General features: G+C 40.8%; 1 protein-coding gene across 1 annotated transcript in view; it reads left to right on the forward strand.

Moving 5' to 3' along the window:
- The window catches only part of INSC (INSC spindle orientation adaptor protein), a gene marked incomplete at its 3' end in the record, with an annotated part of 133736 nt that overhangs the window by 63458 nt on the left and 43343 nt on the right, over nt 1–26935 (forward strand). The window contains exons 3-7 of the mRNA XM_081938319.1: nt 609–957; nt 2632–2684; nt 3140–3263; nt 5673–5786; nt 13376–13501. Of these exons, the coding sequence (XP_081794445.1) occupies nt 609–957; nt 2632–2684; nt 3140–3263; nt 5673–5786; nt 13376–13501 (766 nt within the window). The remainder of the gene's footprint in view (nt 1–608; nt 958–2631; nt 2685–3139; nt 3264–5672; nt 5787–13375; nt 13502–26935) is intronic.

Consider the following 26935-nt stretch of genomic DNA (forward strand, 5'->3'; position numbering starts at 1 on the left):
TATCCCAACCCTCCTTCCATGAACTTCGCTGCAATTTCTAATGTTGGATTTCCCCCCTTTATCAGAGGGAGCTCCCTTGTGGAATACTGTGAAGCTGCTACCAGAGCACTCCATTGCGCTGCACAGTAGAAGCCATTTTACGGCAGTACAGTAGAAACCATTTTAAGACACAACCGGCTGTATCTTAACAGAACACACACTCTGAGGGGTTTTAGAGGTGTTTTACCCCCCACAGTATTTGTTTCCAGAAGGTAAGTTATCTTGTACCAAGTTTGGTTGAAATTCCAGAGTTATGTGCTCAAAAGAGAGTTGCCCTGGAACTTTCTGGAACTTTGTATCCATGCATATGAAAATCAACTCAAGGCTTTCTGCACATGCTTTCATAATTATTGCTGGAATAGATTGTACCAAATATCGACCCAATTGATTTCAATCGGTAGGTAACCAGATGTCGTATCTGAAACACAAATACAGTAGATTTAGTATGAAGAACCATACCATGCTGCTCTTTCCCTCAAATACAATATAACAGAAATATAATTGGTCAAATAGTATTTGCTAAATATTATTTTGCTAAAAGTTTTTCTTTTCTTTTTTCCCCCTTTTAGTATGCATTTAATTCAGATGGACTCAGTCCAACGCTGGATGGAAGACTTGAAGCTCATGACTGATAGTGAATGCATGTGTATTCTTCAGTCTAAGCCAATCAGTCTAGAAGAAGATGCGCACGGTGAATTTCCTATTTCATCAGCACAACATAGTGCCTGTGACAACTTGCAGTTGTTGCTGAAAAGAGCTTGGATTATAAGTACTGAGCTGACCAAGATTGTTCAAAAGCTGGAGAAGAATAGATGGCAGAGGGTGCACAGCATGACAGTACGAGTCAATTGTCATGTCCGATCAATGATCAATGAATATAATATACTCACAAGGAATTCTTGGGAAGAAATGCACCAGGTAAAGGCAATGTAGGAAGTAGTAGTATTAGGAAACTATTACTTAACAGTGCAGATAAACATAAAAAACCTACTTTTAAAAACAAGGAAGTCTAGAACTCCATGGAACTGGAAATAATGTATTGGTGTTTATTGGATGCATAATGTACAATATATAATAATGTCAGAACCATTATTTTGATAGGAAGCTTCTGAAGCAGCTTTCTACCAGGTCAGATTCTATGAACATAAGAACTATTGCAGTTTGTATCTGGCATGGTGCTTTTATTGCTAGAGAATTTTGAGTTCTTTCCTTATACTGATGACCTTAATCTTCTTGTAAATCACTCAGAGTAAGTTGGTGAGGGTGAGGTCTTAGAAATGAAATCAAATTAGATTTTTTTAAAAAAGCTAGCTCAGTTTGCATGCTTTGATGCTTTGTCATCTACTCATCAGGAACTCGGTTCAAAGGACTTTACCATAATCTGTTGTTTGAACCATTCAGCTGGAGATGCCAAGAAATAAACCTGGAATTTTCTATATGTAAATCATAGTCTTTTATATTGGGTCTACAGCCTTCCTCTTTATGCTACAATTCCTTTTTGCTTTAACTCTGGATGCAAAGTTTGCAAAGTATAAAATGTGTTATTCTGCCATAACACATCCTACTTTTTTTACATGGTTGCTAATCCTTTATGTTCTAAAGTAAGATTGCCAAATATAAGAACAGGAAACCCCAATTCAGCCTTTGCTATTTTTCCACTTACCTGCTCATTTCAATAAGATTACTCAGTAGAATTTCAGAATGAAAAAGTGCAGGGCATTGAGTGTGTGATTTTTTAAAAAGAAATATGATTAGCTGGGATCCCAATCCAGATCAAGCTCCTATGTTTATAGGAGTATGGATATCAGGAATACTAGAATACTAGAAAAAATAGCATCTTGTATTTACATAACAGTGTGATTCTAATATTGAAAAAGGAGTTGTGTGTGCTGTGATCCAGAACATCAGGTTGGAGATCCTAAACTATTCTGGATTTCAAATGAGTATCTTAAATCTTGTTTTTAATGAATTTTGGTTTTGTTTATTTTAATTAGCTGCTTTGAGTACTTTTCAGAAGAATGGGTATTTCATGAATTTAGCAATCAGGTAATTCCTCTCTAACTACCTGCAAAAAAAAAAAAGAAAGAAAGAAAAGAAAGAAAGAAAAAGAAAAAATTCTCCGCTCAGTTCTCTATAGGCGTAATTTCCAGGTGCAATTAATGCTTCTGAATATCGGAACTTTGATTTTAGAGACCACAAACAAGTTAAACCCCCCTCCCATCCTCACCTCAATCAATATTCTAAAACAGAATTAGATGTGGGAGAATGAAAGACAGCCCACACAATTCATTCCTCATCGTTATTTGATATCAAAAGGGAAGGGAAAAATAAAACCTCACATAGAATGAACCTGGAGGGCATTTATGTTTCTTCAGAGCCTTTGATATCTCCGTCCCCCCTCCCAGAATAAAACATCTATCCTCCATTCTGAGCCCATCCTGCCATTGGCTGTATTTCTTAAGATTTATATTTTGCTTATCCATGTTATTCCCATGAACTGGGGTTGAGTTAATCATGTGTATCTGAAAATAAAGCTCATACTTTGATTCTTTTTCAAATAAGTTAATGCAGTTCTATTCCTATCTTTTTCAGTATGAAAAAATGCTAGTGGAAAAATGCTCAGAACTTACAACAGTTACTGAAAGGTAATATTAAACATTATTAATTGTTGTACTTTCGTCTTAGCAAACCTATATTAAAATTATGGACATCCTTAAAGGGTCGAAGAGCAATAATATTATGATAGATTTGAAACCAGTAGGCCTCTTCCACTTGCAGAGAAAACCTGACTTCTACCAGGTCTAATTAACATAAGTCTCCTCTTTGGATTAATACCTAATGTTGTGGTAGGGATTCAATATCTATTTTGCAGAAAAGTATGTATTTAATAGAAAAGACTGGGGAATCCCTAGGCTACAGATTGATACATCGGTAATTCATAAACTGAAGCAATAAAATTAATTATGAATTTTAATTTGCATTTATATTGATGCTATAGAGCTGTTCTTTGATGTGGAATCTTGAATAGATCTTGGATTACAAAATTACAGGGGCCACTGGACTGATACTTTGGCATCTTGTTTTACACATTTCCTTCCAGGTGCATACAGATTGAAGATGAACAAATATTAAAATCAATGAAATCTTGTATTAATGATGCGCTAACCACAGTGGCACAGTATTTTGCCCAATTGATAGAACTAGCTCTAACACATGAAATAAAGGTTAGTAATTTTTTCTTTTTCGTAGTAAAAACATATTTTGGCAGTACTTCTCTTTATATCTCTTTATATCTCTTAAGATATCCTGAAGTATTTTGTTGTCTCTAGAGACGTAGCTAATGTCTTTCATACTCGGAGAACACTAAGACTGGGAATATAAACATTCTGGTGCATTAATCTCAATCATGCCATGCTTGTCTTCCTAACAGAAGCCTACTCTACAGTGTCAATAGAAAACTGTTCTGTAAGTCAAATGTTAGAGTAAATACAGGAGCACAGAAAATGTTTTAGTTAAACTGTCACATAAAAGTAAAATCTCCTTTTCATCCAGGTTAACTCCTAGTGACAATATGAATACAGCCATGCTATTTTCTTGGCAACAATTCTGAATAATAATAATAGCACTTAGCAATAGCACTTATATATCACTTCATAGTGCTTTGCAGCACTCTTTAAGTGAAGTGTCAGGATATTGCCCCCAACAATCTAGCTCCTCATTTTACCAACCTTGAAAGAATGGAAGGTTGAGTCAACCTTGAGCTGGTTAGGATCGAACTCCTGGCTGCGGGCAGAGTCAACCTGTAATACTGCATCCTAACCACTACACCACCATAGCTCTTAGAGGAGAATATTTGTAACTCAGGGTTTAAATGAGGGGTTCTTGGTGCTCTTTGAGCTTGATTATTCTCTTGCAGATATTTTATTATACAATCTTTTAACATGGAGGGGTCCTTGGTGCTCTCTTAGCTTGGTTGGGATTCCCCCCCCCAAAAATGTTTCATTATCCAAAGTAAGTAACACATAATCAGTGCTAGTAAGGAGTGAGGTTTGCTCACTCCTCACATGCTGAACAATTCCAAAATGATTTTCTCCCCCCTTCTTTTTGTTCTGACTTTGTTGGAGTCTGGTTGGGGCCACAAAAGTCTCTTCTTCAGGTCTTACACAGTCTTCAGGTAGATAGAAAAAAGAAGGGACCTGACACTTGTAACTCAAAAGGCATAATAGTCATGGCTGTCTAGAAATCAGCTGGCCCGGCACTTTCTTAGTTTTACCTCCAGGGGATTTATTTTAATTGGGTTTGGGTTTTTAATCGGGGATGTTTTTAGGGTTTTAGAATATATTTATTTCTTGTACAGCCTATCTCCTCCATCCAAATGTATTTAATTGTTTTATGATTGTATTTTTATCTGCATTGACTGTACACCGCCCCGAGTCCCTTTTTGGGAGAGGGGGCGGTCTAGAAATCCAAGAAATAAATAAATAAATAAATAAAAAGTGAGGGTTGTGAGAGAGGAAGGAAAAGTCTGTTAGAAGAAGGCAAGAAAGAAACAAAAGGAGCAAGAACCGCAAAGTTATAAGATGGCGAGGCAACAAGTAGTTTTATCCCAGACTGTCCTTTGAAATATCCCAGTCATTGAATTGTCTTGGGAACCAGTACAGAGAGCATTGATGGGGAACCATAGAGGATGAGGAAGCTCAGCAATATTTTAAGAGAAAGAAGGACTAGGGGAGACATGATAGCAGTGTTCCAATATCTCAGGGGTTTCCACAAAGAAGAGGGAATCCAACTATTCTCATAGCACCTGAGGGTAGAACAAGAAGCAATGGGTGGAAACTAATCAAGGAGAGAAGCAACTTAGAACTGAGGAGAAATTTCCTGAAAGTTAGAACAATTAATCAGTGGAACATCTTGCCTCCAGAAGTTGTGAATGCCCCAACACTGGAAGTCTTTAAGAAGATGTTGGATAGCCATCTGTCTGAAACGGTATAGGGTTTCCTGCCTAGGCAGGGGGTTGGACTAGAAGGCCTCCAAGGTCCCTTCCAACTCTACTATTGTATTATTGTATTTTCTAATAAGGGGTCCCTCTTAGAGAAGAAGAAAAAGAGAACACAGAAAAAGAAGAATATTTTCTTCTGTTTTCCCACCCAAAGGAGCTAGCACTTTTCCAGTTTCACAGTCTGGGGCTAGAGCAGAAAAAAACCCAGCTTTGATTAAGGGAGAAAAGTGCTAGTTACCTTTGTCCTGAGAAGCTAACCTAATGATTACTAAGAACACCAATGATGAGTAGCCTTGGAATATTGGGGGAGAAGGAAGGATGAGAGAAGAAAAAGAACAGTAAAGATTCACTTCAATAGAGCTATGTAATGGGTCTGGCACATTTACAGAGCTAAGGAATATTTAATGATAAATACCTTTGACATTATCCAAATTATTTTGAATTCTGGAATATACTCCATGCCTTTTCAGATATTTGTGTCCTAATAAAGTTGCTTTTCTATGAAAGGCCGTACTCTGAATATAGTACCTGAGGAACAGCAGTATTTTTCTTTCCAGTCGGAATGGCAGCTCTCCAAATACCCTAAGAGCATTGTTTTACAATTATTTCTTTCTGTTCTTGGTTTGTTACACAGAATTTGGTGAAAGAAATACATTCATCAGATAACCTCTATTATGTAGAATCAGCCGTAAGCAACTTATTCAGCCTTACTCAAGAAGGATCCCATTTGTGTCGCATCATTGCAAAGGCAAGTTACCCTTGGGATGATTCTAGAACAATTATTTGTGTTGAGCTCCAGATGTGGGTGGCCTCCTATTGTAATGTTTTGTCTCTCCCTTCCGAACATTAAAATGTAGATGTTTCTTTCCAGAGAAAATAAGCAACATCATAGACTATTGTTCTTAAAAATTTAAGAATTACCATATTTTTCGGAGTATAAGATGCACCAGAGTATAAGACGCAGCAAGGTTTTGAAGAGGAAAATAAAAAAAAGTTTTTGTGCTCTGAAAACATCCCCAAAATGCCCATTTTTTTGCGAAATAGCCCTTAGGAGGCTTGTAGAGTGCTCCGGGGGGGGGGGGGGGATGAGCAAAAACCATCCCGTTTTTCGTGAAAACGGCCCCATTTTTTGTCAGAAAAAGGGCATGGATAGCCTTTAGGAAGTTTATAGAGTGATGCTGGGGGCTGGGGGTTGGCCAAAAAAAAGGCCGTTTTTCGCTCATTTCTGCCCTCTCCAGGCCTAGGAGCTCCTTGAAAGCCTTCTAAAGGCCATCCACGGCCATTTTGGTGAAGGGGGCGGAGTTTTGGCAAAAAAATGCTGTATTCAGTGTATAAGGCGCATCCAAATTTTCAGCTTCTTTTTTGAGGGAAAAAGGTGCATCTTATACTCCAAAAAATACGGTACTACCGCATTGGGTGTCATTTTATCTCAAAATGTACATTCCCCATCTCTCCATATTTTCATTCTCCAGCAGTGATTATGAGACTGTGGGACAAAATACACCTCCCCTCATATTTATAGGGCAGGAGTGGGTTCCTACCAGCTGAACAACTGGTTCACTTCATGAGCACTTTGCACTTTAGCAAAAATTGAACTTCCGCACTGCAAACAAGGTAAGGAGCAAGGATACCAACTGAGGAGTGGCAATTCAATCTGCTGCCACTGTTCATCTGGGCTTCGGAAGCAGAAATAACAGTCAGTTTAACCCGGGGGCAGAGAACAGAGAACCGGTTCGCTCTTGGCTTGCAGTCGGAGCGAACGGTTCAGCCAAACCAGTAGGAACCCACCACTGTTGTAGGGAACATGTGGACTAGAGAAAAGGAAAAATATTGTACCCAAACATAGCTCTAATTTTACTACATGTTCCCTTCCTGGTAGGACAAATTGTTAATGGTGAATAGATTTGTGTGTACTGACAATCATAATGCAAGAAGCATCATCTACATAACGATGCTTAGCATTTCAGGTTTTAGCACTATTTCTCCACAATTCCCACTACTTTTGTATGTATATGTGTGCCTTTAAGTCAGTTTTGAATCCTAGTGACCATGGGGACTTGTCCGTGCAGTTTGCTTAGCAAGATCTAGAATGCCATTTACATCTTGGGGCCGAGAAAGACTTGACTGGCTCATAGACACCTATTTAATTTCATGTCTAAGACAGGACTAAAATTCATAGTCTCCTGGTTTTTAGCCCGGTTCCTTTCACTACTACACCAAATTGACGCTCAACATAATTTAGGCTAATGCCATTACTCCTTTTTGTAGACTTGTGGAAAATATTGAACAAATAATTCTGCCTGAGTGGAAGTATCAAAGCTCATTCAGGGTACAGAAGTTGTAATATTATTAATGCGACTTTGCATTGCATATCTAAGATTTCTCTCTTATTTTATATGAATCAGGCATGATAGAAGCATGTGTTCAATAAAAACAGTCTAAAATGAAAGAACTTCTAGTGGAAAAGCTGAACTGAAAAAAGAAGTTAGCTCCCCAAAGAAAGAAGAGAATTTAAAGTTGTTGACTCAAAGACCTGCTAAAAGTCACTGCTGTTTTTTCCTTAGCACTTGTACTGCATTATAGCAGTATCATTCTTTACCAATTCTTTACACATTAGTTCATTTTAAAGAACCAATATAATATAACAAAATGGGCAAAAACTTTGAGATCACAAATGATAAAAGTTAAGAATGGATTCTTATCTTCTAAATTCTTTGTTAAATTTATTTAGCTTTTATTTCAGGTAAGATCAAAGTACTCTTTAATACTCACAATGGTTTTTGGGGATATGATTTATTTCAACAACTATTCTTTTCCCAAAATCATTAATTTTTTTTAAAGTGAAAACTGGCCTTATGAATACCTATATATCTAGACATTTTCCTCACCAAACATGGCTGCTCAAATATAGATTTTAAATAAATGAAATTAACTTCTTTTATTTCACAGAGAGTCACAAATAAATTTATTTGTCTATTATTACAGGTAATAGTGTGAAAATCAATGGCGTTTAATAAAAGAAATTGAATAGGTCACCATCAAAATCCTTCTCAGTCTGCTAGTTAGAAATCCTCTTTATTATGCCTGCTTTTCCAGCAGAACCATTTAAAATCTGAGAACAAGAAGTCTTTAAAATGTTAAGCAATTTATTTTTCCCAATAAATTTTGTCTTAGGTTTATGAGAAGGTTCAGCTTCTTCTCATCTTTAAACTGTATGTCCACATAACCTACTGCCCTTAAATCTGTCATTTGATTTGTACAGCATTGGAAATGTGAGATTCAGAAGAGCATGACAGTTTGTAAACTCAGATTAAATTTGATATTTTTAATTTTGTAAATTAAGATAATAATAATTTAAAATACTACAATGTGCCTGGGCTGCCAGAGAAGAAGTCCGAAGTGTCTTCTCTGGCAACATTGTACTGCTAACTAGGGCATACAAAACCTTTGCCAGACCAATTCTCGAGTACAGCTCATCTGCCTGGAATCCACACTGTATATCAAACATTAATATGATCAAAGAGGCCCAGAGGTATTTCACGAGAAGAATACTCCACCTCCTCTGCTCACAATATGCCACCAGGGTCAAAATTTTGGGCTTGGACAACCTGGAACTATGCCACCTGTGGTTGGACCTAAGCATAGTACACAAAATTGTCTGCTATAATGTCTTACCTGTCAACGATTACTTCAGCTTCAACCACAATAATACACGGTCAAACAATTGATGCAAATTCAAGGTAAACCGCTCCAAACTCGATTGCAGAAAATACGACTTCAGCAACAGACTGGTCACACCTGGAATGCTCTACCTGACTCTGCTATTACATCCTCAAACCCCCATTCCTTCAACCTCACCCCATTCCTAAGAGGTCTGTAAAGGGGGCATGCATAAGCGCACCAGCGTGCCTACCGTCCCTGTCCTACTGTCCCCATTTACTTGTATTCATTTCCTTTGTTTATGTCCATGTTCAGACTTATACCTGCTATCCTGTATATGTTTGACAAACTAATAATAAATAAATAAAATATAAATGAAAATAAAGGTTGCAATCTGGGTTGGTCACCGGGAGCAGAGGTTTTGTGTTTCGAGCTTTCGGACTTGTGCTGGAGCTCATCTTCAGGGAAATTCTCCTTAGCAGAGTGTGTGCTTCTCTTCAGCATGAGTCCGAAAGCTCAGAAGAAAAAACCTTTGCTTCCAGTGATTCACCCAGATTGGATTCTGCAACATTATCCTGGGACACGTATATTTGCCTTCTCTCAAGAAAATTAAGGTGGGAAGGAAATGGGAAGGGAAAAAAGAAGAGTAGAATGAAGGGGAAAGGGAAAACAAAAGCATTGACTTCCAACTTGTTTCAGCACAGTAAAATACAAAAATTGCAATCTCAACTTTTTACTTTACATACTTAGTACATACTAGCCAATTTCTGTAACAAAAATCTAATCTACCATAATCAGCAAATACCAAGGCCAGGATTTCAGACTGAATTTAACTTGAGCTACTTTGAAATTGAAAGAGATTATCTGGGGGAAAATATATATCCTTAGGCTATAATAGAGAAGTATTAAAACACCAGCAATAGTTTCATTTTTTATTTTTATTTTGCAAAAAGAAGTCAAAACAGTAGGGATGACAATCCTTTAGTGGTTTATGCCAGCTTTCCAACATTATGATGATTGTAAGAGGATTATGCACTTAAGTTATTTTCTACATGTAAAAAACAGTGAGGATGAAGATGGAAAGGGATAAAGCAATTATGTTTATCCTTACTTCCTACCCATGAATGAAGAGTTTATCTCTCTTAAGCATGATTGAACAAAATTAAAATTATGAACTTGGCTCTATGTAGTAAATCTGAAAGGGCTTCCGGAATAGTTAACATTATCACAAATATAGTTATTCAAGCCTCTTTATTTGCCAAACAAATGTTTGTTTGAAATCTTCAGACTTGTTCTTGGTGGAGGCAGATCAGAAGTAAGTAAGTAAATAAGTAAGTAAGTAAGTAAGTAAGTAAGTAAGTAAGTAAGTAAGTAAGTAAATGCAGTTCTACTATGGCCTAGAGCATGGTTTGCAGTGCCAATGCAGTATGGTGCCCTCTCACTTTCCAGAGATGATGAGCTGGTTACTCAGATATTTACTTTCTCCCAGAATAGAAAGTTATTAAAAATAATATCTCTCCTGGCAAATGGAGTCTTCAATGCTCATTGTTTTAAAGCTCCTTTGGGAAGATTTTTATTCTAAAAGGGCAAGTTATAAATTATCCTAATAAATAATAGAGAGGCAGTTTGGTTAAAGGCCCCAGGCCAGAAACCAAAAGACTTCAGTTTGTAGGCCCAAAGCCAGCTGGAGGCCAGAGACTCTCCCTCAGACCTAGGAAGAAGGCAATGGCACTTCTGAAAAATCTCCAAATCATTTGTCTACATAGTCATCAGGAATAGCGGTTGACGGAAGGCTCTGAATAAATAATCTATTGTTTCCATTTTTCAAGATTAAAAGTGGCATAAAAAGAACCATCAAGCTATTTTTATACGCGACAATGTTCATAGCAATCAATGTTCTTTTGCTGTTGCATATAGCGCCCAACTGCAGTGACTTCAAGAGGGAGTGATTTGAAAATAAAGTCTTTGCTTGTGGTATTAATTCCAGAAATCAATAGAATTTCATTCACATTTTTGGTTGTATCTGTGCCAATAAAGCTTTCTGAATTCCTTTGTAGCCATACGCTACAAATGAAAAAGGATTATTTTCCAAAACTGAAAACCATTTAGGTCAAAATCCTAATTACATTTATCTGCAAATAATTCCCATCTAGTCGGTAATAAACTTTCTGTAGGGCTAAGCAGATTTAAGATTATTTCTACACTAGCCAGTTCTTGCATTGAACCTTCAGAATTATATATTGCCAGAGATTGGCTTGGAGCTTAGAATGGATTGGATCTAATTAGTTTTTGAATGAGAGACTATCTGGAAACATCAGTGTTATAAACTAGATTGTAAAATAATAATAAAACAAAGGATCAGATCAGCAGAGAAGCAAAAGCTCAGCTTCTAATTAGAAAGGTGATTTTGGAAAACTGCAAGAAAATGAAGACCAGCCTGAATGTAGTTTGCATTGATTATAAGAATCCAGTCTACTCCCTTTTACATGATTACATAATCAAGTGCCTATAAATAACAGGAATCAATAGAAACATCAGAAGTTTTGCTTGAATGGAAACCATAGGTGTTGATCAATGATGATAAACATTAATATCAGTTAATATCAAGAGAGGAATCTTTCAAGGAGACCCACTCTTACCACCGGTGTCTGTCACTGCATTGATTCCTCTATCAGCAATACTGACCAAGTTAGGCCATGACTAAAAGATGAGGGTAAAGGTTCCCCTCGCACATATGTGCTAGTTGTTCCTGACTCTAGGGGGCAGTGCTCTGTTTCAAAGCCAAAGAGCCAGCGCTGTCCAAAGGCATCTCCGTGGTCATGTGGCTGGCATGACTAAATGCCGAAAGCACATGGAATGCTGTTACCTTCCCACCAAAGATGGTTCCTATTTTTCTACTTGCATTTTTACATGCTTTTGAACTGCTAGGTTGGCAGAAGCTGGGACAAGCAATAGGAGTTTACTCAGTTACATCATGGCACTAGGGATTTGAACTGCTGACCTTTTTGATCGACAAGCTCAGCATCTTAGCCACCGACTACCTAACATCAAACCATCGGCAAGAAAAAAACACTTCCTTTATATGAATGACCTGAAGCTATATGGAAAAACACTTAAAATGGAATCACTGCTCAGTGCAGTATGCACAGCCAAACTATTGCAATTGAATTTGCAATGGATAAATGTGCCACCATTTGGCAAGGAGGCACATAGATTTCATTGGTGGAATAAAGGAATGAAGACAACCAATTGGTTTAATGGTTAAAACACCAGATTAGAAACCTGGAGGCAGTAAATTCTAGTCCTGCCTCAGGCACAAACCCAGCTGGGAGACCCCTCCCCCCACTCCCTCTCTCCTCTCTCTCTCTGTTGTTTCCTTTTCTTGAGAACTAATAAAACAATGTCCTCTAGAGAGCATTCAGTTTTAGCATCAATTTAGAAACATTCAAGCTACTACAAACTGTTTAATTTTATTTTGCGATAAAGCCGAGATAAGCAGTTATGTTTCCACTGCACCAGGATGCAAACTTTAAGGAGCACATGTTTTTTAACAGATGAAAACCTAATTGCTGAACAAATTGTGAATTGGGTCTACGCAGGCAGTCACTATATAAAGAATTAGCCTGGGCAATGTTAAGCAGTTTGCCTGCATGGCTAGCTTTCATCATGGTTTACTTCCTGTGATTGTGATAAGTGTTTACCAAGAACTACTAAAAGGACGATAATAAAACGATAGAGTTGGAAGGAACTAGTAGTGGGTTCCAGGCAGTACAGACCAGTACAGCTATACTGGTAGTAGCTGGGAACAGCAGTCACCGTACTGGTACCGTGGCTCATTTGGCCCACCTGCATTCCATAGCTGTTTATAATGCGACAGGCCAATCGCGCACATGCGCACTGCGTGTGGCGCCCATACAACCTCTGCTGAGCAGCTGGGTGTCACAGGGCAGTGGTGTGTGCATGAGTGTGCAGGGCAGTGGAGTGTGTACGCATGCGCTGCATGAGTGCCCAATTAGGACATCCGGCCACATGCACAGCGTACCGGTTGTGACAGGATCCGGATCCACCACTGGAAGGAAACATTTAAAACACTGCATCACCCACTTACCCTCTTAAAACATTTGTGATAAATGGTTGTCTGGTTTCTCCTTCAGCAACCTTTTCTTTTTGATTAATCCATACATTTGGAATTTGGAGACCATTTTATGGCTACTGTAATAGACGCAACCAATCACAAGATACTTATTTAGCAGAAGGCAAAACAGTGCAGTTATTCTCCATCACTTCATATAATCTCTTAGTTGCTTTCTATTACTATTTCCCCCCCCCCCCCCTGAACTTGAGGCACACTGCCAAACAAGTACTGAGTCAGAGCCAACCACCATTTTATTTTCTAAAAATGCCTCTGGGGTTTACCTGGAGTCCAGCAACATTCCTGGAAATAAAAATTAAGCATGAGGATGTTTCTTTGTTTCGCAGAATACTGTGTCCTTTATTTTTAATTAGAATGCTTTTTAAGAAAGGCAATTAGAAAGCCTGTTGGGGCATTTTGATACAGATGCTGGAGCACACAGGGACTGTACTGGGATCTGATTCTAGAACATGGCTTCTTCTAAGTATTTTTCTTCTTCTTGTAGTCTTATTGCAACTTATTTACTGATCTTTTTTTTCTTGTAGGAAGGAGGTATTGTTGCCTTGCTTAAAATCTGCCGTCAAGATTGCTTTAGATGCCTATATCCGCAAATACTCCGGACGCTGGCCTCAGTATGTTGTGTGGAAGAAGGAATCCAACAGCTGGAAAAGGTATCACCTCCATCTCTTGGGTCTGTAAAAACGTGATGTCCTTAGCAGATTGCTAATACATGCGTTGTGCAACCTAAAAGTTCACCAATGGCAAATATTGATTGCAGGATCCAGTCTGGGCTGGTCACTGGGACCAGAGGTTTTGACTTAAGAGCTTTTGGACTCATGCTGGAGCCCATCTTCAGGGAACTTCTCCCTAGCAGAGTGTGTGCTGTTCTGAGTGTGGTATTTATAGGGTCTTCTGTATGTGGCTTTTTAGATGTTGTTTGAGGTGTGTTAATGGCTGGTATTGATTATCCAATGGAGTTTTTCACAAATATGTTAGTGCTGATGATAGATTTTAAAACAATTCTGTTAGATCGGGCAATGGAAAGACACACAAGGCTAAAGGCAACAACAGCTCTTTATTAAAGTACAACAAGTAAGAACAATCCAGCGAAGGTTGAGTCTGACAGCAGCCCTTTTATAGGGAGCTGTCAGACCTTTCGACCAATAGGATTAAATCTCTGTTCCCGCTGAACAGAGGACCTTGGTGGAAAACACTGTAGTTAAAGCAGTGCTTCTCAATTATTTTCTGTCATGCCCCCCCTAGGAAGAAGAAAACATTTCGCGCCCCCCCCCCCGCGCGACTGTAAAAAAAATATCTTATTTTTAAATAAGGGTCGGGCCAGGCAGAAGCCAAACTGGGCACAGAGGCTGAGCAGGCAGGAGTCACGCTGCCTCTACCTCTTCTTGCAGGCTATCGAGATCTGTCTGGGTCCAGCTCACCGCCACCACCTGGGCCCCCGCTTGGCTCAGCCGTACTGCCGCAGCCCTGCCGATCCCTGCAAAGGAGAGCACAACGTTGCACCGGCACTAATTCGGCGGGGCTCGTCCCCGAAGCGCCAGGGTTGCTCCAGCGGCGCGGTCATTTTAAGCGCTCCGAAGGCATCAGGGAAGCCTCGGACGGTCCCTGAAGCCTTCGGAACGCTTAAAACCACCCTCCGAGCAAACCGGAGAAGGCGGAGCGGCAGCTCCTCCCTCAGCCAGGAGCCAGCGGGGGCTGGTCGGACAGGCAACCTTGGCGGGAAACTCCAGTCCGCCGCCGCCGCCTTCACCGCCGCCGTTGCCGCCGTTGCCGCCTTCACCGCCGCCGTTGCACCCAGATGGAAAGGGAGCCTTCGCGCCCCCCTTTATGGAGCCTCGCGCCCCCCCTGGGGGGCGCGCCCCACTATTTGAGAACCACTGAGTTAAAGCAAGTATCTAACACCCCTCCCTTCTTGGATGGGATAATCCTACTCATTACGTAGTCGTGCAGGTAGGTGGGCTTTTGGGTAGATCTGCCAAACCTGCGCAGTTCAGTCAGAGGGTGTTCTTTGGACAGGTCTGACGGACCTGTTTGCTCTGCAGCTCCGCTTGATGGAAGCTCCTGGAACCTTTCACAGGCCGCGGCTGGAGTTTCTAGAGCCGGTTCGCTCAGAGCTCGCTGCGGGCCTGCAACATAACCAGATAAGTCTCCCGGTACCCTTGGACTTGAGCTGGCTGTGGAAGGAGTGAGTGATTGCTCCATTTGGGTAGGGCTTTGGCTAAATCATGTAGGAGTTACCTCTGGTTGTCTAAGAGTGAAGTTGGAGAGGCGGCCACAGAGTTGGTCAATGTGCCTTCTCCAATTCCGACCGTCCTTGAGCTCTACAAGGTAAGAGCGAGGCCGGTGATGCCTATCACTGTGACAGGAATCCACAGAGTTCTCCCGGTGTAGTTGTGGGTGTAAACTGAATCCCCTATGCTAAAGTTCCGAATCTTGCTTGTGGAGTCAGAGGCCATGCGGCAGAATAGTTTGGGTGTAGCCGGTCTAAGTGGGACCTTAGCCGGCGACACATGAGAAGCTCGGAGGGACTTCTCCCTCTAGTGGCACTGGGTGTGATATGCTGAATTCGCAAATAGTGGTCAACCCATGTTTGCCAATCTCCCGGACCCATCTTAGAGAGGGCCTCTTTTGCAAAGCTCACCATTCTCTTTGCCGGACTATTGGAGGCCGGATGGAATGGTGCGACCAGGGCATGTCTGATTCCCTGAGCTGCTAGGAAGGTCTCAAATTGCATGGCTGTGAATTGGGGCCTGTTGTCAGAGACCAAGATGTCAGGCAGGCCGTGTGTGGAGAAAAGTCTCTGTAGTAGTACCTTAATTACTGCTTCTGCCATTGTGGAGATCATTAGGACTATCTCTAGCCATTTCGAGTAGGCGTCCACAACTACGAGGAATGTCTGGCCATGAACTGGGCCAGCAATGTCAATGTGCACCCTAGACCATGGTGCTTGAGGACACTCCCACTCCTTAGCGGGCACCTCTGGGGGAGCTGGTCTGGACTCCTGGCACGGTGTGCAGGTAGCCACCCATTCTTCGATCTCCCTGTCCATGTTAGGCCACCACACGTAACTCCTAGCCAAAGACGATTCCAGGATGCCCTACAGTAAACCCTCTAATACTGCAATGTGCAGTTTGGTTGAAAAAACTACCCGGTGCCCCCACAGTAAACAGCCATTTACAACAGATAACTCATCCTGTTTGCTAAAATACATTTTGAAATCAGCCCCAATAGGCCTCTTGGGCCACCCCATCTATACCCAGTTCAAAATCTGTTTGATGATGGAGTCCTTTGCCTTCACTGGATGAGACAGGACCAGTCTCAAGGCAGGTCCTCCTCAATGAGGAGGACTGGCATCTCAGGGGTAGGGTCAGCAATAAGTTCAGGCAGTGGGCAGCGGCTCAAAGCATCGACATGCCCCAAAGTGGCGCCTGGTCAGTGGATGAGATGGTAGGAGTAGGCAGCTAGGAAGATGGTCCATCTGGTCATCCGCGGTGATAATGACACTGGGGTAGGTCAGTCCCCAGCCAGCAAACCCAGTAGCGGCTTGTGGTCCGTAATTAGTTTGAAATCACGACCATATAGGTACTCATGGAACCTCTTTATTCCGGCACGGCAGCCAAAGCCTCATGGTCCAGCTGGCTGTAGTTCCGCTCAGCAGCGGACAAGGTTCTAGAGTAAAATGCTATGGGAGCCTTGGTTCCGTTGGGCATGCGGTGGCTGAGGACGGTGCTAATGCCAAATGGAAAAGCATTGCAGGTCAGCACCAACAGCAGGGTCTGGCTGTATTGTACTAGAAAAGTGTCCGCCGACAGGAGTCTTTTTACCGTGGCAAATGCGGCAGCTTCAGCTCTGCCCCAGGACCACTTCACGTTCTTTCCAGGAGATGGTGTAAGGGCTCAGCAATGGTGGCTTTCTGTTTGAGAAAGACGCTGTAGAAATTAAGGAGACCGAGGAACGCCTGCAGCTCAGTTTGATTGCGAGGTGTAGGGGCATCCTGGATTGCTTGAATTTTTTGGATGGTCAGTTGAATCTCAGAGCCATCGATTAGGTACCCTAAGAATTCAACCCTTGGCACGTTAATTTGGCATTTTCTTTTTTGAGACGGAGGCCTTTGTCTCTAATTCTAGTCAAAACTGTTCGCAAACATTTGAAAAGTTGCGCCTCATTTGCAGCCAATACCAAGATGTCGTCGAAATATGGGATGACTCCTGGAATCCCCTGCAAAAGCCATTCCATGACACTTTGGTACAGTCCTGGGGCGATACTAACACCGAATTGCAGGCAGTGACATTTGAATGCACCCCTGTGCGTCACAATGGTTTGGGCCTCTGCCGTAACGCCATCTACAGGCAATTGTTGGTATGCCTGCCATATGTCCAATTTTGCGAATATTTTTCTGGGGCCTAGAGAATGTAGTAAATGCTGTACAATGGGTACAGGCTAAGCACTTTGTTGTAATGCTTTATTGATTGTGCATTTGTAGTCCGCGCAGATGTGGACAGACCCGTCAGATTTGACAGGTGTCACAATAGGGGTCTCCTATTGTGACACAGTGCGTGATCAACCAGCTCTAGGATTCCCTGGCCTACGAGCTTGTCAATTTTCCTATCAATTTTGGGGCGGAGAGCAAAAGGTACTCTCCTGGGTTTTAGCCTTATGGGGCTATATTGGGGTCCAAATTAAAGGAGATTGGCGCCCCAACATACTTACTCAGACCGGTGCCAAAGACGTCCTCAATCTCCTTAAAAATGGCTTCGGCGCCGTCGTCTTTCAAGGCATTGATACCGGTCACTTCTAGGCCCAGGGCTTCAAACCAGTCAAGCTCCAGGAGGCTCTGCAGGTTGCCGTGATCACTGTCACTGGGAGTTGGCTGCTGAAAAGCTTGTAAGTTAATGTTCCGCATGCTGCAAATTATGCGGTCAAGAATGAGTTTGTCTAGGTCTCGGAACTCGCAGTATGTTGCAGCTTCTCGTAGCACCGCAACGTACTCGTTGATCAATTCACCCTTCTGGTTTCTGATGTTTAACTCATACCAGCGAATGTGCTTGGACGGCTTGGGGGCATAGTGGGTCCTCAGCGTCTGCTGGATCATGGACCAAGCGACCGATTGTAGCAGCGTTGGGTCAGAGAGTTATTTTGCCGTTTCGAACATTTCTCGGCCACAGTGTCCGAGGAACATTTCTTCTTGCTGCCTTCAAACAGGCCCAAGAGGTCATTGGCCTTGAGGAAACAGTCAAACCGTAGCATATACGAGTCCCAGTGCTCGGTGACTGGGTAATACGGAGTCAGTAGTACGTGCATGGCCATTTTGTGTTCTGAGGGCGTTTTGAGTTTGCCGCTCAAAAATGGCTGCTCGAAGCCGCGCTGAGCTCTGGGCTAGATGTACTTGCTGGATTGCTATGCTCTTTTGGTTTGCCTAGTTGCCTTCCAATCCCATCCTCGTCGCCAGTGTTAGATCGGGTAATGGAAAGGCACACAAGGCTGAAGGCAACAACAGCTCTTTATTAAAGTACAACAAGTAAGAACTATCCAGTGAAGGTTGAGTCTGAGAGCAGTCCTTTTATAGGGAGCTGTCAGACCCTTCAACCAACAGGATTAAATCTCTGTTCCCGCCGAACAGAGGACCTTGGTGGAAACCATTGTAGTTAAAGCAAGTATCTAACAAAGTCTTTGGTTTATTTTTCAGCAGATGGGATGGGTTAATGTTGCAAATATTACTCCAAGGAAATCAATATGAAACTTGCCATTTAGTTTAATAGCTGGGAATAGCCTATTCATTGGGATGCAAGTTTGTACCTGCAGATTCTAAAGACCACATATAATCCTGCTGTTTAGGATGATTCCTTTATAAAGTTTCCCTTCATTTTGGTCATAACAGAATATGATGCTATGCATAAGATCTAAGAGAGAGGATGTAGCAACAAAATTTTGCCTATATTGTCTGTGGTATTAGATTAATTGCTCCTGTCATAGTTTATATATGGTCATAAGTATTCCTGAGATTATTTCCACCTTATTTCTGGCCCAGCTTTCCTCCCAGAAATACAAGGTTGCATGAACATCTCGATTCCACTCCATAGTTAAATCCCTCCAGTTAGTCCAGTTGGTTAACTTTCCTTTTCTCCTTTATTTCCTGAACAAATGGGTGCATACTCAAACATGAACTGCAACCAACCTACATGTTTATTTTCTAGAAAAAGCTATGGAGTATACTGTGGATACTTTAGTTTGAAAATAAATATGATATTAAAGATATATACCATATTTTTCAGAGTATAAGACACTCCGAAGGAGGAAAACAAGGCAAAAATATCTGCCTTTGCCTCCTTGCAACAAACAGCATAGACAATATACACTGTTTGTAGTGTTATATTTCAGACTATACTTGTACAGATGTTGTTAAAATTGATGTGCTTTCTGGAAGTATAGTTATTCTCTGCTATTTAAAAGAATAGCACTTTTTAAAAACAATAGCACTGGGCCTCTTCAGATCAAGCATTTAGTTTAAAAAGCTTCTTCATTTTGTTAAATTGTCTAGAATAATAAAGCAGTCTTTAAAAAATAAGTCTAATAATTTGAACATTCTATAGGCATTTATAGTTGTTGACTTATCTCCTTGCAGCAAACAGCCTTATTAGCACAAGAAAAATAAATCTGCCTCTGCTTCCCAGAAATTTGCCTCATGGAGCAAACAGCAAGTTTCACTTCAATTTCTCCCGATCATCAGCTGTTTCAGGCTGCAGGGATTGCTATAGCCTATTGAAGTCTTGCAAGCCTCTGTTTGCTGCAAAGAGGTAAATTGCTGGGAGGTAGAGTCCAAAGGGTTGGGGCTGGTGGGTGGGTGGGGCTACATTCAGTGTGTAAGATGCACCCAAATTTTCATCCTCTTTTAGGGGGGGGGGAAAGGTGCGTCTTATACTCTGAAAAATACGGTGGTTTAGCAGCATTTCAATATCAAATTATTTTTAAGCAAAAGTAACTAAAAAGACGGATATGGTGGCTCAGGGACTAAGATGCTGAGCTTGTCAATCAGAAGGTCGCCAGTTCAGTGGTTTGAATCGCTAGTACTGTGTAATGGAGTGAGCTCCCATTACTTGTCCCAGCTTCTGCCAACCTAGCAGTTCAAAAGCATGTAAAAAATGCAAGTAGAAAAATAGGGATCACTTTGATGGGAAGGTAACAGTGCTCTGTGCGCCTTCGGTGTTTAGTCATGCCAGCCACATGACCATGGAGACGTTTTCAGACAGCGCTGGCTCTTTGGCTTAGAAATGGAGATGAGCACCGCTCCTAGAGCCAGAAATGACTAGCATGCACATGTGGGGGAACCTTTACCTTTAACTAAAAAGACAAGAGCCTAGTAAGCATTTCATGTATATGTAAGTATTCATTGAACTTATCTGCATTCCCTTGCCTTTTGCACAAGTACATACATTTGCTTAAGAGGTGTCCATTGCCAATGGCATATGAATTGTAATAAGCAATTCTGAAGACTTTAAACATGAAGCATCTGGAAGCTTTCCCTGTCTACTGATGGAACTTGGCATTGAGGTAACAACAGTTCAAATACTTTCAACTATCTGGGTTACCTTCAAAATTGAAATTATGAATTACCAGTTTTTGGTCTCCCATGTTTAGTTTAAGTGAAGAAAATAAATTCCATTTTATTTACCCAACACTTTCATAATTTATAACTTCCTGTTAGAATGGTATCCTTGAGTTGCCAGTAATAGTACTATTGTTAACCATGCATTGCCATAAAGTAAATGTAGAGGATCTGAAAAGAAGAGTATGGAATTACAATATATGAATTTGTTAGATTATTTTGTGTAGAAATTTATGCGTTCAGAAAAAAAAAATCACTGAAATGTTGAGTGTTTTATATGGATTCAGGTCCTTTTCTGGTCATCTTTGAAATGTCACCTTGTATGGTAATGAGATGGCACATCACCTCATCACCATACAATTTGCCATATATGTAGATTTATACTCATTGTGAGACAAATATAACAACTGAGTATCAGAAAAAGGTGTTTTAATTTTTTTTTTTACAAAAGCTAATTTTAACTCTGAGTGGTTCATACTTGACAAACTCTGAAGCATGCCGTTATCACCATTTTTCATTTGAGTTGTTGATAGGGTTCAATTCTTCAGAAATACATTGTTGAACAAACAAAGGCTACCAATTACTTACTAAATAATGGTACTCTTCACATATTGTATTTGAATAATGTGTCTTTTCTACAAAACAATATTACTTTATACTTTACAATGATATGCTTTGTAATAAAATGGTTAGGATGGAAGAAAAGACCAGGGACAGAACATCTTTAACCAAAGGACCAGCCAATTTTCAAAGGAAATTCTTTCGCTCTCCCACATTTATACACATTAGAAACATACTGGATTAGATTTCTCAGTTTTTTTCTTCTTGTCTATATTTTTAACTTATAAAAGATTTATAAAGATGAGTTGGTAATATTTTAAGAATCTGAGCTGCAGCAGGAGTAACTAATAGAATGGAAAGTAAATAAATAAATGTGTGAATTATGTAAATCAGTGTTTCTCAACCTTGGTCACCTGAAGATGCGTGGACTTCAACTCCCAGAATTCCCCAGCCAGCTGGCTGGGGAATTCTGGGAGTTGAAGTTCACGCATCTTCAGGTGGCCAAGGTTGAGAAACACTTATGTAAATGATTATACTAGACAGGTAGTCCTTGACTTACGAATACAATTGAGCCCAAAATTTCTGGTGTTAAGTGAGATGTTTGTTAAGTGAGTTTTGCTCCATTTTACGACCTTTCTTGCCATGATTGTTAAGTGAATCACTGCAGTTGATAAGTTAGTAACCTGGTTGTTAAGTGAATCTGGCTTCCCCATTGACTTTGCTTGTCAGAAGGTCACAAAAGGGATCACATGACCTCAGGACACTGCAACTGTCATAAATACATGTTAGTTGCCAAACATCTGAATTTTGATCACATCATCATGGGGATGCTACAAAGGTTGTAACTGTGAAAAACGTTCATAAGGCATTTTTTTTGTAGTGCCGTTGTAACGTCGAATGGTCACTAAATGAACTCTTGTAAGTCGAGGAGTACCTGTCGTTCTTGCACTTCTTTGGTAATCATTTGTAATGAAAACTTGATTTGGGCACTCTCTGGTTTCCAATTGCACCCCTTCCTGCTCCATCCTCATTGTTGTTTCTGAGGGAAAAGATACCAGAGAGAAACAATCATTTACATTTGTGTTCCTAATAATCCCACTGGTGATCTGACAGCACCCCCCCCCCCCCCGCTTTATTAGCCTTGTGGAAGGCCCTCAAGATCTGGGAAGAGTGACCGGAGTTTGCAGATATCTATGGAGATTCTCAGTCATCCAAGTCATGATTGTCCCAAAGGTGCTTTTTCAAGAGGCAACTGGACTTTCTGTTTTTTCTTTGAAGATGTTTCGCTTCTCATCATCAGCTCTGGAGAAACACCTTTGGGAGTTTACAGATAGTTGTTTACAGATAGTTGTTGAGGTACCCTAGGAGAGGATTCAGATGCTATTTTTGTCCCCCCTTGGTTTTAGTTTTTGTTTCTATGGCTTGTAGTTTAATTTAACATAAATTCTCCTTTATGGTTATTTACAAATGTACACAGAGGGTGAAAACAAGACAGAGGACTTATTTTGGCGAAATGTTCTTCTAAGTAAAGATAATCTGACAGTGGCCTACAGTAATTGATAGTCACTGGGGTTTATTTTTAGATGCTTAGCTTTAGTGTTTTCAAATGCAATCATTTACTCCTAGTAGTGCGGTTTTAGTTTTTCTATTTGACTGTTGCTTTGTTTTTTGTGTTTGATATTAATTGTTGCTCTGCTGGCATGGTTGTTCTATATATTTAGTATATTTTAAATTATCATTACAATGCTCATAAATGTTTTTCTGAGGCATATAAAATAAATCAAGCACGTTGGCAGTGAAGAGAAAATATATTGGTTATGCTACATTAACAAACACCACTGGGTGTTTCAGTAGAATATATATTTTGTGCGCTGATAGATCCAGTTTCAATCCTTGGTTCATCTAGACCAGTGATGATTAACCTTTTTGGTGCTGAGTGCCCAAAGTGCACCCACATGTTCCTCAATCCCCAAAATGCAATGCGAGAGCCCCCTACGCATGTGACCCGCCCCCACGCATATGCATGCATTACCTGTGCATGGACCGCCCGTGCATGCACTTCGCTCCTCATTTTGGCTCCCAGGTTGGTGCAGGAGGCTTTTCAGGCCCAAAATGGGATGCGGGGAGGGCTTATGATCTCTGCAGTTTCTCCCCAGCGCACCAGGCTTTCTCCTTCATTCCTGCCATGGAGAGGCACCTGCGTAGGGTGGAATCTGTGGAGATTGGGAAAGGCACATGCGGCAGGAATGTAGGAGAAAGCTAGGGCGCACTGGGGGGAGAAATCTAGGGCATGCTGGGGGGAAACCTGAAGACCAGCTGGTGAACGGCAGGTGGTGGTGGAGATGGGTGGGGCAACGGCTGGCGTGCCCGCAGAGAGGGCTTTGTGTGCCACCATCATGGATCTAGACACTAAGTGTCCAGGGAAGAAAAGTATTTTTTCATCACAATTTTACTCATTTTTGTAACATTTTTGAGGGGTGGATTGGGGGAGAGGGTGACTTTGAGTCAGTGCTGACTCATGGCAATATTTTCAGAAGTCATTTCCCATTGCCTCTTTCCTGAAGCTGAGAGTGAGAGGCTGGTCCAAAGTCTACAGCTGGCTTTGGGCGTAAGACAGGACTAGAATTCACAGTCTCCTGGTTTCCAGCCTGGTACCTTAATCACTACACTACACCAGCTCTTGCTTCTGTAACTGTGGTTTGCTAAATTAAAATAATTCTCTATATCAGATGTATAGATGTACAGAACCCCACCTTAGCCCTACAGACAGATTGCCAGGTTAAAATATGGTTGACCACAAACAAGACAATCAAATGTTAACTTGTCAATCCATAGCCTTTAGATAAGATAAGTTATGCAGAGGAAAAATGTTTGTTCTTATCTCTCCTGTTTTACATGGAAAAACAAAACTAGCTCTAAGCAAGGGGATGATATTGTCCCCAAAACACTCTTCAAACATCATGGCTAATTCCTCTTTACCTAGTAAGCAAGGACCTGAAGAGGGTTGCAACCATGTTCAACTGAAGGCAATCAAATCCCTGAGAACTCTGATTTTGCAATAATTCTTACAACATGGAGATTTGTAGATAGGTTCACACAAATAGGCCAAAAGCTTATCTATATACATAAAAACGGCTGTGTGTGTGTATGTTCCAGCATACCTCTGGAACGCCTCGAGCAATTTCAACCAAACTTGATACACAGATGACTTACTCTCTGGAGACAAATACTGGGGGTGGTGGTGTCGTAAGACACCCCTAACACCCCTCGGGGTGTGTGTTCTGTTAAGATACAGCCTGTTGTGCTGTACTGCCATACTGGCTTCTACTGTACAGCGCAGTGGAGTTGCCATGGTAACGTACTTCACAAGGGGGCTCCGTCTTGAAAATCCAACATTAGAAATTAGATTTGGTCTGGACATTCCTCCCTATAAATAAATTCCCAGGCAACGCTGGGTTATCAGCTAGTTTTATATGAAATGGGCAAAAGTTAAAAAAAAAAAAGTCACCCTATTGACAGGAATATTGGGAATGGATCTTGTATGAAGGGGCCTGCAGCATATTTTAGTCCTCAGTTGAGCAGAAGTTTCTACACAGACATTCCTCAGTGTTGAGTATGAGGAACCAACTGAAGTCCGCATTTATTTATTACAGGTAATCCTTGACTTACAACAGTGATGGTTCAAAGTTACAGCAACACTGAAAAAAGTCATTATGACCTTTTTTCACACTTAAGACCACTGCAACCTTGGCAACTGATTCATATTTATGATGGTTGCAGAATTCCAGGATCATGTGATTATCTTTTGTGACTTTCTGACAAACAAAGTCAATGGGGAAGCCAGACTCACTTAACAGCCATGTTACTAACTTAACCTTTATGTGTTATTTAGGCTTGCTCATTCTTTAGTCTATTGCAATCACATCATGTGATACCGAATGCAGGTAGTCCCTGAGTTACAACTGTTTCATTTAGTGGCCATTCAACGTTACAACGAAACTTTAAAAAGTCACGTGACCATTTTTTCACACTTACGACCGTTGCATCATCCCCCATGGTCACAGGATCAAAATTCAGATGCTTGGCAGTTGACATTTATGACGGTTGCCACGGAGTCATGGGATCCCTTTGGTAACTTTCTGAATAGCAAAGTCAATGGGGAAGCCAGTTTCACTTAACAGCCATTTGACTCATTTAACAACTGCAGTGATTCGCTTAACAAATGTGGCAAGAAAAGTTATAAAATGGGACAAAACTCACTTAACAAATTTCTCACATAGCAACAATAATTCTAGGCTCAATTGCGGTCTTAAGTTGAGGACTACCTGCAGTACATTAGATATTTTATTTTTTTAAAAAAACTATTGTTTTAAAGGGCAGATAACATCATGAAAAGCTGTTGTTTGGTGGCAAAGTAATGCAATTATCAGCCCATCAAAATGATTTTGTTATCAATTGGTTGTCTAAGTTAAGAATACTTAAACCAACATCCTTTCATTGGATAAGGCAGCCAACATCCCCTAATGGGATATTTAATGCTGCATTGTGGTAATTGGGACTTACCCTCACCAAAAGATTATGGCACTTTGTTGCAGAAGATAATAGCAACATATTGCACACGTTTCTCACATGATAAAAGAAAGTCTTTCTGAGTCAATAACAGCGTTGAAATAATGAAAAACTCTTGCTTCGTTATTTCTCATCGTAATTGCAGTGCTGTCAAACTACTTAGAAGAAATGAAAGGGATCAGTGGAAATCTAGCATGTGTGGCTGTACCTTTGAGAAATGAAGCCGGTTTTTTCAAATCTCTACTTGTCAAGTAACTTCAATTAAAGGCACAGCTGAATGTCCAGCAAGATCAACAGATTCTACGGTTGCGAGATATAGATATTATCAAATCATATTCTGGTGATGGGGGGGGGGGAATTCAAAAATCACCTTTCTAGTAGAATTCTAAGAACATAGGTAACCCTCAACTTGCAACAGTTCGTTGAGTGACCGTTCAAAGTTACAATGGCACTGAAAAGTAACTTACGACCATTTTTCACACTTACGACCATGGCAGCACCCCCATGATCACATGATCAAAATTCAGATGCTTGGCAATTGACTCAAATTTATGACGATTGCAGTGTCCCAGGGTCATGTGATCTCCCTTTTGCGACCTTCTGACAAGCAAAATCAATAGGGAAACTTTTCAGCCGTGTTACTAATTTAAGAACTGCAGTGATTCAGTTAACAAATGTGGTGAGAAAAGTCGTAAAATGAGGCAAAACTCACTTGACAAATTTCTCACTTAGCAACAGAAATTTTGGGCTCAATTGTGGGTTGTAAGCTGAGGATTACCTATATTTCTATGTGGAAGTTATGGGGATATGGTTAAAGTTTCAAAAATTTCAGGTGCAAGCTGCCTATTTCTTATTTAATACCTCAGAATACTTTGGAGAATAGTAGAAAATTTTTTTCTTCATGTTTGATGCAGAGATGGTATTCAGCAGGTTGTGACCAGTTCTGGAGAACTGGTAGTGTAAATTTTGAGTAGTTTGGAGAACTGGTAAATACCACCTCTGACTAGCCCTGCCCCCATCTATTCTCTGCCTCCCGAGTCCCAGCTGATCGGGAGGGAATGGAGATTTTACAGTAACCTTCTCCTGCCACGCCCACCAAGTCATGTCCACCAAGCCACGCCCACAGAACCGGTAGTAAAATGTTATGAATCCCATCACTGGTTTGATGTATAGGTGTTAATATTATAATAATCACAATATTTCCTCGTGATTTGTCTCCTTAAATCAAAGAACTCTCCAGAAAAAGCTGACCTGAACCAATTTACCTTACAAGATAGTTGTGAGACTAAAATTGGGATGGCTTTGCCATGTATACTTACCTTGAATTCTGGAGGAAGGGGAAGTACAAGAAACA

The sequence above is a fragment of the Natrix helvetica genome, assembly GCF_964273705.1.
Source record: "Natrix helvetica genome assembly, chromosome: 1".
In the NCBI taxonomy this organism is placed as follows: Eukaryota; Metazoa; Chordata; class Lepidosauria; order Squamata; family Natricidae; genus Natrix; species Natrix helvetica.